General features: G+C 46.9%; 1 protein-coding gene across 1 annotated transcript in view; it reads right to left on the reverse strand.

Annotated features, from left to right (window-relative positions):
• Nucleotides 1-18,448, reverse strand: part of SLC7A10 (solute carrier family 7 member 10) — a 748,564-nt gene that overhangs the window by 70,495 nt on the left and 659,621 nt on the right. Inside the window, exon 9 of the mRNA XM_069639254.1 lies at nt 4,109-4,258. Within this exon, the coding sequence (XP_069495355.1) occupies nt 4,109-4,258 (150 nt within the window). The remainder of the gene's footprint in view (nt 1-4,108; nt 4,259-18,448) is intronic.

The raw sequence follows: 18,448 nt of genomic DNA on the forward strand, positions 1-18,448 counted from the left end.
GCTCAGTGTTACACTAATGTTTTTTATTTTTTATTAAGCGGCCTCAAAATAAATTCCAGCCCCTCCGGAAACAAAGAGCCACATGGCACCAGCCACAGCCCAGGAGCTTTGATGTAAAAAAAAAAAACGAAAAAAATAACCTTTTTTTTAACATTTTTAGGGGTAGCAAGGGAGACCCCAGGGGTAGCAAGGGAACCCCCTAAATGGCGTCCCTGGATGTTTATCTATTAATTCCCCAGATGGCCTAACAACTTCAGGTTCATTCATTTCAATGTCTTGATGATTCGTTTTCTTCGGGCAACTCTTTGCGTTGGCTGCACTGGCACTTATCATTCATTTTAAAAGTGCCGACGGGGATCAGTGTATGCCAACTAGTTGGTATCTGGATGACAATGTGGGGTTTGTAGACATACAATCGGCATGTCAATGTTTATCATGCAGAAACTGGGAATGAGCTTAAAACGTGTGGGCACTCATCGGATTGTGCAGAGCTTATGTAATGGTGTCTTTTTGTCAGCATTTTATTGGACCTCCAGGGAGAGTGAATGGGTGGTGGTGAGGAAGCATGGGGACACATTAAGGGTGGCCCAAAGGGGCGACTGTTTGGGGAATACAAATCAAGTTGGTTTTGAGATCCCCAGGTCCAAGAGATTTTAGAGTGGCAGGTGCCATAGGGTCTCAAAGAGGGTGACTGGTGTGCTGATTTGATGGTGTGCTGATTGCTAGGTCTACAAGGGAAGGATGAGCAAGATAAGCCTGAGGCCAGATTTGTCAGCCCATAGGGCTATCGTTTGATGTGAGTGGGACCATAATACATGTTTTATCATTTCAGCACTGTGCAGAAGATTTGAGCACAAGAGGCTGCCATTGTTGCCTGATGGGTACCTCAAAGCTCCCCTTTTCCCATATATCCTGTCAATAGTTATGTGCTCTCACACACACACATTCCAAGAGATTCTGGCCTCACCTTCCACTCCAATGACGCTAAAGGATTCTTCAAAATCAATGAGGTTCGCAACCATTCCCCTAAGTCTCCACCAGTTTAATTCACAAAGAGGAATGTATAAGCAGGAGCAGCCTGAAACATATGGTTCTAAGACTGAAAGTAGTGATAGAAGGGCTCTCCCATGCGGTATCCCCCTCAATCCATCCATATTGAACTACTGCATCGCCTTCGCCCACTCATTCTGAAGCCTATGGGTCGACATCAAGCCATCTTGTGCATAACCACACAGATTGGGGTAAGCGTAAAAGGCTACTTCGTCCACTTCTACAAGCTCCAACTATATATCCTTGTCGTATCATGCAGATTCCGCACACCCTCATAAACCCCAGATTGGGTTACCGCAGCACCATCAACATAGACTCACCAGACTACTTATTCACCCACTGTCAAAGGATCCAGAATGCAGCTGTCATACTGGTGGATGGTCTCAAAAAGAGACATAGGGGCTCATTAGAAGTTTCCCGGTCTGGAAGAAATGCTTGTAAAAATGCCAATAATTACAGCACAAGCATTTCTTCCAGACCGGGGAATCACAAGTTTGCTGGTGGAGCAAGTGAACTAGCGGCATGCCTGTCCTGCTGGGAGTTCAGGCCCCTACCGGCAAATAAATGCCAGAATCACTGGCACCGGTACTACTAGAATATTGATCCCTGCATACTTGGCTGGTCGTGCAGGAACCCCAGTTCACAGTTTCTACTTGGGGTTCATGCAAATTGTGGGAACTCTGCTAACCTACATCAGAATGTGGTGAACAATGTAGACAGAGTTAAAAAGATTCCGCCACCCCATTTAGAATGAGTGTTTTAATTGACTTCATTGCCAGTTATTTGTGTGTGTGCAGGTATAAGAAAGAGAAGTGAGAGTAATATGTGAAATGCTAATGTGGTAGTGAATAGTGGAGTGCATTCGGTTTGGGTGCTATGCCTTTCCTCCAATCATGATCAAGTCCCCAAAATGACTTCTGAACTATTGTCCAATCACTAGTACAAGACAACCCCTTACTTGTCGGTGTCTCAAAATATACTGAGCTATCCCACAGGTTATCCAACATATAAACACGCCCCGCCAACCCCAAATGATAGTTCAATTGAATTCTAATATTTTTTCTTGGTTCAAGCAAAACCTCAAGAACATTTCCATAAATCATTTAAACCTGTTAAAGTGTTTTTACAATTTCTTAAAATGTGCTTATATTACACAATAATACATAATTAACAAAAAATGTTTTAGTGGAATTTTGAATGAGCCTTTAGTGATGAAATGTAGTTAGGAAAAGATAATACAACAACATCAAGCCAAGCCTTCTCTTGATATGACATTTGATGAATGTCATTCTCCCAGCTGTGAAAACACCCACATTGTCATCTGATAATAATAATAATTTGGTTGTTATATAGCACTTTAATAGGACATATTTACATACATTACTATTATTACCCAATCGAAATTGGATACCTGTCCCCGGAGCGGAGGAATTTTGGTAACAAGCTGGGGTCCCACATAACCTAACACACATGCTTAGGAAATTGCTAAAAACCCAACTATTTTTAAATAAAAGATAATGTAGCTCAATAATACGCCCTGAGTTTATTGAAAACTGCCTAAATATTTGCCAGTAATTTCTGCATTTTGATTATTCTGAGCCCCCTGTCACTAAAAACGCTGATGAGCCCCCCACCAAATGCTACGGATGCTTATATTTTCTATTGAAAGCAATCAACCTCCTCCCTTTAAAAAAAGCCTCACTCCTTCCCGCACCCCGAACAACATCTGCCTCCCAGTTTGGCCAGCACCGCAGTTTGAAGGCCACCCCTTTAGGATATGTGAGAATTAAAATCTATGTTGTCTATGTAAAGATAGGGCTTTGCCCGACAGATAGATCCAAAAGCATCATCACAAACATGTTTATAATTGTGTTTGACCATAACCCTGTTCAGCATACTGAAATATTTCATACTGCACAATGTTGAGATGATCGAGGAAAATGCAGCACCCACAGTTGATAAAGGGGCGAGGATGGCACCTGAGACCTCTTTGAAGAGGCGCTGCCTCATTTGAAGCCCTGCTACATGAATCTACCTGATGGGAACGCTTACACTGGCATATTTCTTGCTGGTTGTGGCTGTACAGAGTACTGACGTCTATCAATTCAAGTTTGGCAGGGGCAGCATCCTTCCTCTGACTTGGGTAACCATCAGACGATGCCCCTCACCAGGATGTATCTGCTCGATTGGCTGCAAGGGATCCTCAAGCTTTTGGTGGCCTTAGCATTGCCACTCGTCAGCTCTCTCCGACCCATCTCTGATGGTTTAACCCACTTGTTCTATTTGACATGAGGCGGCAGAGCATACATGGGGTGTCTTCTAGCTTTGCTCATACAAGCGCTGCCTCTAAATTGCCCAAAGCCCTGAAGTGAGTCATCCTTCTTCCACCACACTTTAAATTGTGCCCAAGGTCTGGTTCCATGTATTTATAATGACAACACAAATAACGAAAACCTTTTCAGTAAAATAAAAATAACAAAAACATCAAGATTTATTTTTCTCTTTTAATTTGGGGGGTCACCCCTCATCCCCCCCTCCGTTTTCACAGCTGTTTTACCACTCCAAGCTCCCCCGACCCTTTGTGATCCCTTACTCCACCCCCATATATACTTTTACTAAAAGATTCGACATTTTGTTCATTATTTAGGTTTCAATGAAAAAGCTTGTCGTTATTTTTATTTCGTTAACACTGTTACCGAATTTGCCATTATGGCCCTATCTAAGTTAATGCAAATTTCCAAGTGTTTTGACAAGCAAACATGAAAGCTATGTTTTTATGCACCCGCATATAAATATCAAAATTTAACTCTGAACAGAAACATAACTACCTCTGACAATTTTTTCATTGCTTCATCACTTGAACTAAATATATTCTTGGTCAAAATGCACTTTAGCTCTCTTCCACACACCATCGACACTACCTCTGTCCCTAAAACAAATGGACTGCGAACAAGTGTTGAATTACCCTCGGACTCCCATATAGATTTGGGTTGGGCAATGGATAAAAACTTTTAATTTGGTAATGATCTTTCCATTGACACAGTTTGGTATTGCTTACCTTTATGGGCCTGTAGAGTTTCGGCCTCTTAAAGCGTAGTACAATCAAGCCCATGATGGTCACTCCATAGCAGAGGTAGTTAATAAAAGATACATAGTTGATTAGTGTGTATGTATCGCCCACGAGCATGATGACAATGGTGGTGCCACACTAGAATGGAAAGAAGCCATACACAAAAGGTTATTAGTATTAAAGCTCTTGAGAACCAACTGGGAAGCAAACAAGAAGACATTGTGAAGGCAAGGTTGCCAGTGGTTTATTCCACTCAATTCAAGGTGCCATCTGTGGCCTGGCCAGGGTTGTGAAGGATGGATCTTGTGTGACCGAGGACCTGATTGGCGAACCCACATATTGGCAAACACCAATAAGATTCTTAGTCACAGACAGACGATACACGCTGAGGAGCTTCCCCTCAATGTTAGGAAGGCCTGTGGGCATTTCTGTGTCCAGATCCATTTGTGTTTTGGAACACCCAATCTCAGCGTATAAAGTGCTCAACCACGAGCGAATGGTTGCACGGTTCCCCCTTGAAGGCCAAATTGATGTTACATTGAACACCTCTTAACTGAACTACGTTTTACTTGTCATTTTAAACATTAGCGTTATATGTTTGGTAGATTGCTTGTCAACCCCATTCCATTAGAGCTTTGAGGAACTTTAATGGTCCTCTGCTCCAAAATCTGACTGACATTCATCTCATGCTAATTTATAGCCAACAGAGTGTGATGTAAAATAATGTCATAGAGTGTACACAGTGTAGAGAGAAGAGAATTGCCTTGGCGATAACTACATATCCATTTCAGTGCGTTACCTAAATTAAATCCTTCTCCTCAGTCCGCTGCTGTTCATTTGTTGGAAGCACTTTCAAGTCACTTAAGGACATGAGTTGTGCTTTGGTTTTTGGCTGTATTTTCATATCGCTCTTTAATGAAGAGTACCAGCAGTCTTTTCACTTTGGAATGTATGTTCATTGGAAACAGCGTGTCACGGTGGGTTAGATGTATGTAGTCTTGCTGTAGGTTGCAAGACGTGTGCTTGACTGGCCTTTATTGTCTTTGCGTGTTGTGCAGTTATGTAATTTTTGAGAAACATGGCTTCTGTTTTTATGAGATTCAAGAGGAAAAACGAAATGCTGTTTTAATGTTTGTTTGGAGGGATTAAATGAGGCAAGTTATAAATGAACCATTTAGTTATACGCGAGTTGTATTTAATGCCCATCTTCCTTTGCTTTCTCCATGCCTGGATGTTCTATTGAGAGAAAGAAATGCGTTTGCTGTGTTAGAAGAACATGCAATGGTACAGAATTTGAAACAAAAAAACTTTTGTTACAACACAACAAACGGATAGCATAAATATATATATATATATATATATATATATATATATATATATATATATATATATATTTATATTGAGACAAAAAGAGGAAAGAATGAACCGCACTCTCCGCGGTCAATTGAAGGACCATGGTCGAGAAAAAAATAGCACAGCTCACGACACAGTATGGGTATAGGTCTGAAGGTATTTAATGTTACCAAAAAAAACAAAAGTACAAAATACGGCGGAAAAGCAGTGGCAAAAACAGAGGCAGGACGCCCGTGAGCACGACCCGCACACAATGCGTTTCGCACTCGACATATATATGTGAAACAACTTTGTTAAAGGGACGTTATGGTTAAGTTGCACTAATAAAAATGTATGAAATTGAGTGGAAAAACCTTGTTGAAGGGATGTTATGGTTACAATTAAAACCAAAAAACCCCCCAGAAATGCGCAACCTTAACTCGCACCACCACCGTGCACTGCTAAGACTAACACCAAGGATATGAAAGATGACATCACAAATGTCATTGATGACATCACTGATGCCATCACCTATCTGGGCCACTTGATTTTGTTTACTGACATGATGAGGGTAGTTTTTTTTTTTAACTGACAATGACAATTTACTAAATTTAAAAGCTCCTATACATCTACACATTAACCTTTTTATATGTTCTTAAAGTACTTTCGTTTAAGGTTAATCTGAGCTCGTAGTGTACGTAGATGGGGCAATAAGCATGCCTCAAACACACAATTTGTGTACATGATGATTAACTCTGTTATTGTCATTTTTTGATGCTGTTGTTTCTTTCTTCCTTATTTTAGTTGCCCTGTATGTACCTCTAATTTGTATGCATTGTGCATTTTTATATGTATTCTTTCTACTAACACAAGTGTGTGGTAAGTTTTCAATTATTACCTATTTATTCCATGTTTAACATTACTCAAAACTCTTATAAGGTACCATTTATTATTTTACTATCGGCAATTACCAGATTTAAAATATTGTACTTCTATGGTGCATGCTGTAAGCATTGCCTATATGTATGTATGAGGATCCTCTACTAACAACATGTATATAGTGATTTTTTGCACAAGTACATTCTTTAATACATTAAGTAGTTTATGATCGTTCTCCCAATCACCCATAACATCTTGTTTCCAACATTATAAACTCAACCCCTTGTAGGGACTTTCTATTAAAATAAATGTAATATGTGATGTCATCCGTGATGTCATCAATGACATTTGTGATGTAATCTTTCATGTTCTGGGTGTCCATGGTGGTGGCGCAAGTTATGGTTGCTTAGCTTACTATAACTGGCAAATTTCTGAGGGTTTTCGGTTTTACTTGTAACCATAATATCTCTTCAAGAACGTTTTTTCACATAGGTTTTTATTAGTGCAACTTAACCATAACGTCCCATTAACAGCATTTTTTCAGTGAATTTCATAGGGTCTTGCTAGTGCGCCTTTACTCTGCTACAAGTTACTTATATTATATGCCTGTGCCCCAATATGGCAGATATAGTGTCTGCGGACGGTGTGGTAGTCTACGGGCGGCATTTGCAAGGCTCAAAATCATAGGGTAGACCCAAAAAAGATATGCCCATCAACCAACAAACAGATGTACCTAAAATCACAATGAATGTTTACAACATGCAAGTATACCTTTTTGTGCAAATACTCAAGTTTAAAAATGCTCCTTTTTTATATAAGACACTTTGCAATGGAATGCACCAATCAAAAACCATAACTGGACACTTCATATAATCTCCCCAGTACAACTCTGGATACAGAAGGTCTGGAGCGAGGAGTTAGAGCAGTATCCCGCCGGATGCAGAATACCCAACATGGCACCCGCAGATTGGGGCATAAGGATTGGGGCATAAGAAGATAGAGACGCTGGAGGCTGCAGCCATGTAGCAAGCGACCCATACACAAGGGAGGCTGCCCGTGCAAGGACGGAAGAAATTGGAAGGAAGAAGGCATGGAGGGACCAAATCCGGAAGACCAACAGCGACTTGCGAGAAGCCCTGCGTGCAGAGTACAGCGTGGCTTTGCCCAAAACATGCACCTTCCAAGAGGAGAAGAAGAGGCGGCAGGAGCAAGTAAGAGGGAAGTAACCACTAGACTCCAGAGCCCCGGTGAGTGGAGAAGAAGCCAGAGACCACCAGAGCTCCGCGGGGAGTGGCAAGCAGAAAGCGGGAGGACAAGACCAGGACCGGACTCCCCCTGCGGAGGCGCAGCAGCAAGAAACACTTTGGAAACGGGTGAGGAGCGGTGGCAGCGGGACTCCCCTGGGTGCAGGGAAAGTGGACATGGAGCGCACTGGGGCAAGGGAAAGGCAGTGTGCTGATGCATCACCCCCCCACCTATAACCTGAAGTGCAGCCTCATCCCCAACCACAAAAAGGGGGCAAATATACCAAGCAAAACACAATGAGAAAGGAGCCCACAGACTTGTGGTGGTTGGGGGGAACAGACACAGAGTGCGCCTAAGTGAGAGCACAAGAGGAAGGCAGTGTGCCACTGCACATCCCCATACTTGTGATCTAATGAGCGGCCTTGACCCCAACCACACACTAAAGGGGACACATATTACAAAGAAGAAGTCTATAGACTGCTGATTGTGGCCTGCAAAGACCAGTGCAGAGAACTAGGATGCCTCGATCCCAACCGTGAAAAAAGGACACATACAACAATAAAAAAACCTATAGACTGCAGCAGCTGATGGGAAGCCCCTGGGTGCAGGGGTAAAGGGACACGGAACGCACCAGGGGGAAACCATAAGAAGCAGGCAGTGCGCCACTGCACCACCCTACACCCACAACCTGATGTGCAGCCTCGAACCCCAACCACAAAAAGGTGGACAAATGTAACAAAATATAATAAGAAAGGAGCTCATAGACTCTGGCGGTCGGGGGGAACCACCTGGGTGCAGGGAAAACAGACACGGAGCGCACCAGAGTGAGAACCCAAGAGGAAGGCAGTGTGCCACTGCACCACCCCATACTCACAACTTTGTGCACGGCCATGACCCCGACCACATAATAAAGGGGACAAAAATTACAAGGAGCAAAGCCCACAGACTCTGGATTGCGGCCGGCAGAGGCTAGTGCAGAGAACCAGGAGGCAGAGATAGCACAAGCCCACCAACACAGGCACTGAGGAAGACTGACAGTGATGTGGCATGGGTGCAGACACTGCAGGCCAACTGACAAAGGGAAACAAAGGATGCAGCACGCTCGTGGATCAGGAGAGGGAGGGACCACACAACCCAGATGGTAGAGCTGAATGAGCATGAGCGGAACTCAACCACAGCGATCACAGCAACCACAATAAGTGCACTGCGATGGCAGGGAGACCCTGCATGCACAGAGTGCCCTGATGGCTGACAAGGGCAAGAAAGGAAAAGGCAAGCAAACTGTAATGGAGGCTTACATGCAAAAGGTGAAGGCAAATGCAGCAGGAGGAACAACCGAGACCATCCCAAACTCAGCAGGTGACCATGCAAGAGGAGGGCCCAATCCTAGTGGCCATAGCTGTGCTGAAGACGACACTAGAGTACAAAATAGACTCAGTCATCATAGATGTAGGCCTACTGTGACAGGACGTAAGAGCACTCTCAGACCGACTGGGCACAGCATGATGGCAAGCACCAGGATCCAAATTGACGAACTGAAAGAAAAGGTGAAAACCCTTGAACACTGAGCAGAAGATGTGGAAGGGAGTGCCTGCAGGAATAACATAGGAATACTGGGACTCCCTGAAGGAGAGGAAGGAAGAGACCCCACAGAGTATGTAGAGAACATGTTGCTACAAGAGGTACACCCAGGCACGCTGTCCCAAGGATTTACAGTCGAGAGAGCACACAGATCACTAAGGAAAAGTCCCCCGCCGGGTGCCCCCCCTGAGGCCGATAATTGCCAGAATATTAAATTACAAAGACAGGGAAAAAATCTTGCCCTTCTCCAGGAAAGGGGGAACCATTAGGAGAGGAGCCTCAAACCTAGAGAAATATCCAGACTACACCATGATGGTTCAGCAACAAAAAGCACAGTTTGGCCCGGTCAAAGAGTGGCTGTGAAAGGCGAATTTACGATTCATGTTTATATACCCGGCTAAACTCAAAATATTACACAATGATAGAACGTATTTCTTTGATGACATGGAAGAAGCACAAGCTTGGATGGCTGCACAACGAATACAACAGCTCCCACACAGGAATGGCAATGCGCCATAGCAGACCTACAGATGTGGACCCCGAGAACTGCGATACAAATGAAGGTGGAACACATGAGAAGAATAGTGCAGGAATGATTAAACAGGGCCGAGCTGTGACAACAGAAATCGCAGAAGGCGACCCAGGAAGCGGCTGCAAACCCAAAACGACACCTTTTAGGCATAAGTTCTAAGAGGTGGAGCTGCAGCACACGGCCCGATGGAGGAGAGACTGGAGCGAGAGAAGCAGCCAGGCCTGAGAAAGAACACTTGCTCTGGGCCACTGTTTGGTTTGATATTGTTTTGGGAAGTTACTAGTGAAACGGGGAAAAGGGAGGGGGGAGAAAGGAGGAAGTGTATCAAGAGGGACTGTTTAGTTACTAGACAAGTGGAACCATAAGCATGGAGAAACAGAAGTAGAGGGCAGGATATGGATAACAGAAGAAAATGGGGGTCCACAGAGGGAGAAGACTAGAGTGGAAATGAGAACACACTGTGACAACCAAATGTGAATGCTAGGGTGCAGATCAGAGAGAAGGGTAAGAATGCATGTAACAGTACCCAGCAGACCAACAGGGCAGTGGGAGCCGAGGGGCCTGGACATGACCTATTAAGCCGAAACCTAAATGGGTTAAAATAATTACTTGGCATGCGAGGGGCCTGAGCAATTATATAAAGAGGCTGCAAATACACACCTATTTATCTGCCTAAGGTATCTAAGTAGTAATGCTCCAAGAGACTCACCTGACAGCAGAAAGGCAGACCACACTGGCTAAGAAATGGGGGGACAAATTGTATGGCTCACCCTTCTCGCATATGCCCAAGGAGTCCTAGTGTGGTTCGGGCCAACAGCTCTTTTCCAGCTGTTGGAATTTAAGCAGGGCAATGACAGAAGAATGGCTTTTATGCATGGGTGGTGGGAATACAGGAGGTCTGTTTTGTGAATACTTATGCCCCAAACCATGACGTTAGTCTTCTTCAGATCATTATACACTAGACTGGCCACGTACAGGGAGGCGACATGGGTGTGGGGAGGGGATTTCAATTGCACACGTAATCCAGTGCTGAAGAGGTAAGATACCAAATACAAAAAGCTGATGCTTCCAGCCAAAACCCTCCAAGGCCTGCTCTGAGACCTCAAATTAGTGGACATATGGAGGGAAAAACATGAGGCAGAACGAAAATATTCGCACTTCTCATCCCCCCATGCGGTACATACCTTAATAGATTATATTTCACAGTGCCGGAACCACTGAATAATTTTAAATATATAGAATACAAGGCTAGAATGCTCTCAGACCACACCCCGTTGATAGCTATGTGGCAAGACTAGATCCAGAGGACCTGTATGACCACCTGGCACCTAAGAGCAGAAGCCCTGCAAGAGGGGGATTTCAGTGAATACGTGTGGGACCAAATAGAGGAATACTTTACTATTAACACAAACAGTGTAGCACACAGTGGTACGGCATGGGACGCATTCAAAGTGGTAGTACGGGGGAAAGCCATTGGGAAGATGGGTGGCCTCAGAAAGGAAACACTGAAGGCCTTGGAGGATATTGAAAATAAAATAGCGGAAGCAGAAGATGTAAATGAAGGGACACCGACTAGACCAGGGAGGCTGATAGAGTTGAGACAAGACTATATGGGGAAGTGCGAAAAGCTGGGATGCCTCGACTTTGCCAGATACTCTTAAAAGTTACATGCAGAAGGGGATAAGCCGGGGCACCTACTGGCATGGCTATGCAGACGCGAGGAGCAGAAGGAAGGGCTTAATGCCATTACTGACACACAGGGGAACCTGGTCAGGACACAGGTAAAAATCAAAGAGGTGTTCTCAGACTTTTATGAATCCTTGTATGCAGATGAGGCAAAAGAGGGTAGGAGTGACGCGGGTGAAGCCCTGTCAATTATATACTAACCTAGTCTCAGCGAGGGCCAGGAGAATGAGCTGGATGCACCACTGACGCTAGAAGAAGTAAGGGAAGTAATAAGAGAACTACCCACCTCCAAAACCCCAGGACCAAATGTACTCCCAGGAGAGTTCTACAAAACATATGTAGACACACTAGCACCCAAACTGCTGAGCGTTTTCACAGAGGCATATGAATTAGGAACACTGCCCACCAGTCTGAGAGAAGCCACCATCATACCGATCATCAAACCAGGTAAAGTGGATCATCAAACCAGGTAAAGTGGATCATACTGGCCCCTCTCCATGGTCAACCAGGACTGTAAAATCCTAATGACGATTCTAGCAGATGGGTCAAAAAGAGTGGTAGGAGACTTAATACACACAGACCAGCCGGGGTTTGTCACAGGGCGTAACACCACATGGAACCTGAGAAGACTACAACATGTGGTAGATAGAACTAATCACCTGTCAGACTAATGTGCAGTAGCATCGCTGGACACATTCAAAGCTTTTGACTCAGTCTATTGGGACTGGCTCACTATGGCATAGGGGAGGCTTTCTTGCGATGGGTCAAATTGAATTACACAGCACCTGTGGCTACAGTTAAAATGGGAAGGCAGATTGCTAAGGCATGGGGGTGCAGAAAGGAACGAGATAAGGTTGCCCACTGTCACCAATGCTAAACATCCTTCCCATCGAACCACTGGCTTTGTTCCTTAGAAAGGAATACGGGGTGGCAGGAATAGCGATAGATGGAACAACACACCTGATCTCTCTATATGCGGATGATATGCTATTGTATGTAAGTAGGCCAGAAGACAATCTACCACACTTGCTGGATGCCATAGATGAGTTTGCCAAAGTGTCAGCAATCAAAGTGAACCGAGAAAAATCCTGCCTGTTTCTGCTCGTAGGGCTAAAAACCCTTTAGAAGCATATGCTGCACCTATTAGGCCTCAAATGGCAAACACAGTCCTTTCACTACCTGGGCATCATACCAAGACACGACCCAGAGGCCTCACATAGGAGCAACACGCAGAAAGCTGCCAGTGGTATATTCAGCTCCATGAGATTCTGGAAGAATCTGCCCCTCGGAGTCACAGGGAGAGTGGCTCTCCTGAAGATGGTTGCACTCCTCCGGCTCCTATACTGCTTTACAAATGTACTGTGCAGCATACCAGTGCCTTTCTTCTGAATTTTTTTTTTTTGATAAAACATTTTATTGAATTTTGACATAACCAAAACGGCCACCAAATCGGGGGCCGAGAACAACAAAACAACGAAAAAAGAGGGGACAACACATTAAGAGCACTCCAGTACAGCTTCTTCAGTCATGTGTTTACATGGTATTATGGTATCTCACATCGCCGTGGGTCGTGGGCCACCCATCCCGTCCACCTTCTGTTCATGTGGAGGCCACCACTACTTAGTCTCTTCCCATTTCCCCCATATCTTGGATGCTTTATTCGGGCATCCCCTTGCGCGATAGACTCGGTGCTCCGTCATGGCACATGAGTCCATATCGAGTATCCATTGTTCCAGTGTCGGAGGGTCAGGCGCTCCCCATTTTTGGGCAATGTTGCGTTTCACTAGGGCCATGGCAGTGTTCAATAGCAGTTTTTCCCATTTATTGGATTCAGACATGTTCAGTACCCCCAATATTAAGACCTTCGGATCTAGTTCTACAGGACAAGTAAGGGCTCTGGACAATTCCGTACAGCATGCAGTCCAATAGTCACGAATCTGAGGGCATGCCCAGAGGATATGGTAGAAGGTGCCTTCCTCCTCTCCACAGCAAAGACAGTTCGGACTCACTACTCTCCTCCAGCCATATAAAAGAGTTCGAGGGTAGTACACCCTATGCAGGATTTTAAGTTGCACCAGTCTAAGTATGGAGGAGATGGCTACTTCCCGTGGGTGCATTAGGACCTGGATCCAGTCCTCAGGGTCTATTTCCCCCACCTCCCTTTCCCATTTGGCCTTTAATCCCAGTAGCTCGGGGGTCGCGAAGGAGGTGATAGCGTTATAGAGAGTGGATGTACATTTGCTGGGGATATATTCGGGTAGCATATTGCGTTCGATCGGAGTGTAGTCGGGGATTGAATCACCTCGGGGCAAATGGGTTCGGAGGGCGTGGGTCAGTTGTGTAAAGTGGTACTGCTCGGTGTTGGGAAGTTGGAATCTACCCTGGATGTCTTCAAATGAGGTTAGTTTCCCATCTTTTAGGATATCTTTAATTCTAAGGATTCCCGCTCTTACCCAGCGCGGCCATGGTTCAAATTCCTCGATTTCCTTCAGATTGGTGTTGTGCCATAGGGGTTGTGCTGCTGTTATTTTGCCTTCCCACCCAACAAACCCGTGTGCCTGCCTCTAGACCGTAGTAATGTGAGCCTTAATTGTGAGCGGGGGGGGCCTACCCGGAGATTGGTACAGTTCCTGCAACAGGTCCGTACCTTGTATGGGTTCCACTTCTGCCCTAATGTGAGGTAGCGCCCGATCCCCGTGAAGCAGGTCGTTGACCACTGAGAGTTGTGAAGCCCAATAGTAAGTCTGGAGACGGGGTACGCCTATCCCACCCTCCCAGACTGACCTCTGCAAGGTACTTAGTGCAATGCGTGAGCGGCCTCCGCCCCCAAATGAGTTCCCTAAGAAGGGTTTCTACACGATTGAAGTCAGGGGCAGGGATCGCAAGCGGGGCATTCTGCAAAACGTAGAGGAATCTTGGTAGTGACATCATTTTAAAGAGCGCGGCTCTCCCCATGAGGGTCAGAGGGAGGAGTTTCCAATGGTGGACGTCGTTGACCAACCTATCCATGATCGGCTGGAGGTTGTGTCTTGTGTATCTAGTGAGGTCAGGTGTTATCCAAATCCCCAAATATTTAAAGCCCTGCCGTTCGAGCCGGTATGGACAACTTGGTAACTCGTTCCTGCTCCCCCCCCCCCTTCACCGGGAACATTACGGATTTCTTCCAATTCATTTTCAACCCACTGAATTCCCCGTAAGTGACTAGCACTTGGGTTACTATGGGGCAGCTCCGGACTGGGTCAGCCAGGTATAGTAGAAGATCGTCAGCATAAAGAGATATGCGGTCTTCATGCCCTTCGGGCCATTTGAATCCCTTCCATGCTCCGCTTTGACGGAGCCACAGTGCCAGCGGTTCAATGGCGAGGGTGAAAAGGAGAGGGGAGAGGGGGCAGCCCTGCCGCGTGCCTCTACCTAAGGGAAAGGCTCTGGAGGTCCATCCGTTCACTTTGACTTCTGCCCGGATGTTTGTATGGAGCAATTTCACCCAACCTAGGAAGCTTTTTCCAAATCGCATACAGGCCATGATTTCCCAAAGGCAATCCCAACGGACAGAATCAAATGCCTTCTCAAAATCTATTGCCAGAAGTGCCAGTGGGGTGTCAAGGATGGGGGCCCGTTCTAGCGCCAGGTGGAGTCGGCGCAGATTCATCCTGGTCGATTTATGAGGCATAAAGCTGCATTGGTCCGGATGTATAAGTGTGTCCGCTACCCGTTGTAATCGGTTAGCCAAGAGCTTGGCCAGGACCTTGGCTTCGCCATTGATTAGCGAGATCGGCCTATAAGACGCGCATTGCTCTTGGGGTTTATCAGGCTTGGGGATGACCACTATGGTGGCCTTACATAGGTCGTCCGGGAGGGAGCCCCGCTCTAACGCGGCCAGCAGCATCTGGTGCAAGGGAGGCGATACGTTATTGCCTCCCAGTTTCTGCCATATCTCTATGGGGAATCCGTTTGGGCCTGGGGTCTTCCCCGGTTGCAGCTGTCCCAGGGCTTCTACCAGTTCGGCCTCAGAGAGATCAGAGTCCAGCATTTCACGTTGCTGAGCCAATAGGGCGGGGAGCACCACCTCATCGAGGAGGGTCCGGTCCAGCCGTAGCTCCGAGACCTGGTATAGTTCAGCATAAAATTGGGCGAAGGCTTCTGCTATGTCGGCGTCTGACCGGCAGATCTCGCCCTGTGGGGTGATGATCTCACGGACCGAGCGCCGACCCTCATCCCTCCTTTCAAGCCAAGCCAGCAGCTTACCGGCTTTATCCCCAAGCTCGTATATCCGGGCTCTGGATTCCCAGTGGGCCTCTTTGGCATTGTCTAGCGTAAGGTTTCGGAGGTATTCACTGGCACGTTGAAGGGACATGTGGGTCTGTGGGGTAGGGTCTAGGGTATGCTCATTTTCTCTGTGGATTACCTCCTCCTCTGCCTCAATTATCTTCCGGAGCCTCTCCTTTCTTTTGTTCGCTGTCCAAGAGATTATCTCTCCCCACAGCACGCCTTATAGGCCTCCCACAGCACAATGGGGTCAGTTTCGTCAGAGCCGTTAATCTCGAAGTATTCAGTTGAGGCCTCTGTAAGGCGGTCTACCAAATCCGAGCTGCCTAAATAGTAAGTGTTCAATCGCCACGTTCTAGGGGGGGCCGTTCCTTGCAGTCGCCTCTCCACGAGGAGAGGCAAGTGGTCCGAAACCCCCCGGGGGAGCAAGTCTGCTGAGAGCATATTAGACAGGTCTATGTGTGGAACAAATAGGTAGTCAAGCCTGGAAAGGGAGCCATGGGCCCCGGAGTGGAACGAATAGCCTCTGGTTCCCTGGTGCAGTTCCCGCCATACATCACCAAGACCCAGGGCAGACACAAAGTTAAACAGCTTCGTGGGGAGGTTTGGGTTGCGTTGTATAAGGTGCGAACGATCTAAGGTGTTGCACATGACGTCATTGAAATCCCCTCCCAGGAACCACTTGTCTGATTGATGCCTACCCAACAAGGAGGTTAGGTCATCAAGAAGTTCTTGCCCCAGCCCAGGTGGAGAGTAAATGGAAACAAGTCCCAGTGTTTCTTCCCGAAGTGTCCCAAGCGCCATCACATAGCGGCCGCGAGGGTCCTACTCTAGTGCATGTAGAACAAACGGGACCCGTTTATGTATAAGAATAAGGGTGCCCCTGGATCCCATTGTGTATCCCGCATGGAAGGCGGTCTTGTAATTGGTGCGTAGAAAAAATGTACAGTGTGCCCCCGCAAGGTGTGTTTCAGTGAGCAAAGCCACGTCGGGGGAGTATCTGAAAAGTAGCTGCTTGACCAGACGTCTTTTGATCGTGGAACCCATCCCATTCACGTTCCAGGTGAGAACCTTAAGCGAGCTGGGGCGCGTGGACATGGGTGGGTGAGATTGGTGAAGTGACATCTAGTAGAGGTATAAGATGAATAGGCGGGCTGCCCCCGAGGGTGCAGCCCAGGCGTGTGAACATGCGGTGCAAGAAAGATAAAGATTGAGGTCTGAAGCGCTGATCCTGTGTGGTGTGGTCCCAACCGGCCAGGAGCTCCACCATCCCTGGAGAACTACCAGGGAGGGTCGATCCTGAAATAACAAACAAAGTTCCCCAACTAACTCCTCCCTCCCCCTCCCTATACTCCACCCCAACATGAAGTACCTGTCGACCAAACATTGCTGACAATCAAAAAGAGTAGACTGTCAGCTTTAACTGCCATTATTAAAGTTTAACTAGAAAGTCAGGGTTGGGGGGCGTGATGGTGTTGTACCCCCTCTTAAACACCCAAGTGGGAGGGAAGCGATCCCCCGCTTACCGCATTACAAACGTGTGAAATCGCCTTTAGTAGTCCTATGGCTTCGTAATGTCAGTGACCACAAGGTAGGTGCCCCATGGGCAAGGCCCTCGGTGGGTTCAGGGCGGTGATTCATCACCCCCATCTTCTGCCGGATCTGGTTGTGGTGGCCGGTCCGGCCTGGGGTGTTGCTCCAGTGATGGTCTGGGGTTCCTGTTTCTGTTGTTGTTACCCCGGGTTGCGGACCAGTCACCTTCAATGTGCTGCTCTGCCCAGCGCCACACTTCTCCAGGATCATCGAAATGGACCATCGTGCCACTGTGATAAATTTTCAATTGTGCGGGAAACAGGAGGCCGTACTTGACTCCCAATGTCTGTAGTTGCTTCTTAAGCTTCCCAGAGGACTGTCTCGCTTTCTGCACTTCCCTGGTGTAGTCGGGGAAGAAGGCCAGTCTAGATCAGTTGAATGTAATTGTACCTTTGGATCTTGCAAGTTGTAAGAGCGCATCCCGGTCTCGATAATTTAAGAATCTCGCGATCACGGTGCATGGGGGAGCACCGGGCAGTGGTCTGCCTGTGGGCATTCGGTGCGCTCCCTCGATGGAAAAGAACTTTGAGAAGGATTGCAAGTCAAACAGATCTGTTAGCAATTGTTCCAAAAAGAGTTCCATGCAGGGCCCTTCCTCTTTCTCGGGGATACCAAGGATGCAAACGTTATTGCGTCTGGACCTTCCCTCGCTCTCCTCCACCCTGGCCCCCAGCGTCTTGAGTGTGGCCGAAATTCCACGGATCTGTTGCTGCACATTGTGTAGGCCGTTTTCTGTCGTCGCGATCCATTGTTCTGCCTCTCCAGTGCACGCAAACAGCTTCTGGAGGTCGTGTCTAAGGAGGGATACGTCGAGGCTTATGCGATCTATCTTCTGCTCCATAGATGAGCAGGAGTCCGCAATGGCCGCCATAACGTCTTTAAGCGAGAGCGCGTATTCAGTTTCCATCCCGTCGGGGTGTAGCGATTGGGAATCTGTCTGTTGCGATGAGGGCACAGTATATTGTTCAATTCTGTTCTGCATGTTGGGCTTCCTCGTTCTTTCTTTACCCATGGTCGCGCCCCGATCCTGGGGCAGTAGCTCGATAACAGTATTCTTACCAAGGGCCTTCAGTAGCGCTGGGTCGGTCTCGTCTCAGTCGGGCCGCAGCAAGGCCGAGAGGCGATCGTGTTGAATTTGCGGCGTAAGGTCAACCTCCCGTCTTTGCGGCCCCCTGCAGGGAGAGGGGTGGTGTGGTTTGGGCACAGAGCCCACC

This window comes from Ambystoma mexicanum, chromosome 1q, assembly GCF_040938575.1.
Source record: "Ambystoma mexicanum isolate Mex_15411 chromosome 1q, UKY_AmexF1_1, whole genome shotgun sequence".
NCBI classification, from domain to species: domain Eukaryota; kingdom Metazoa; phylum Chordata; class Amphibia; order Caudata; family Ambystomatidae; genus Ambystoma; species Ambystoma mexicanum.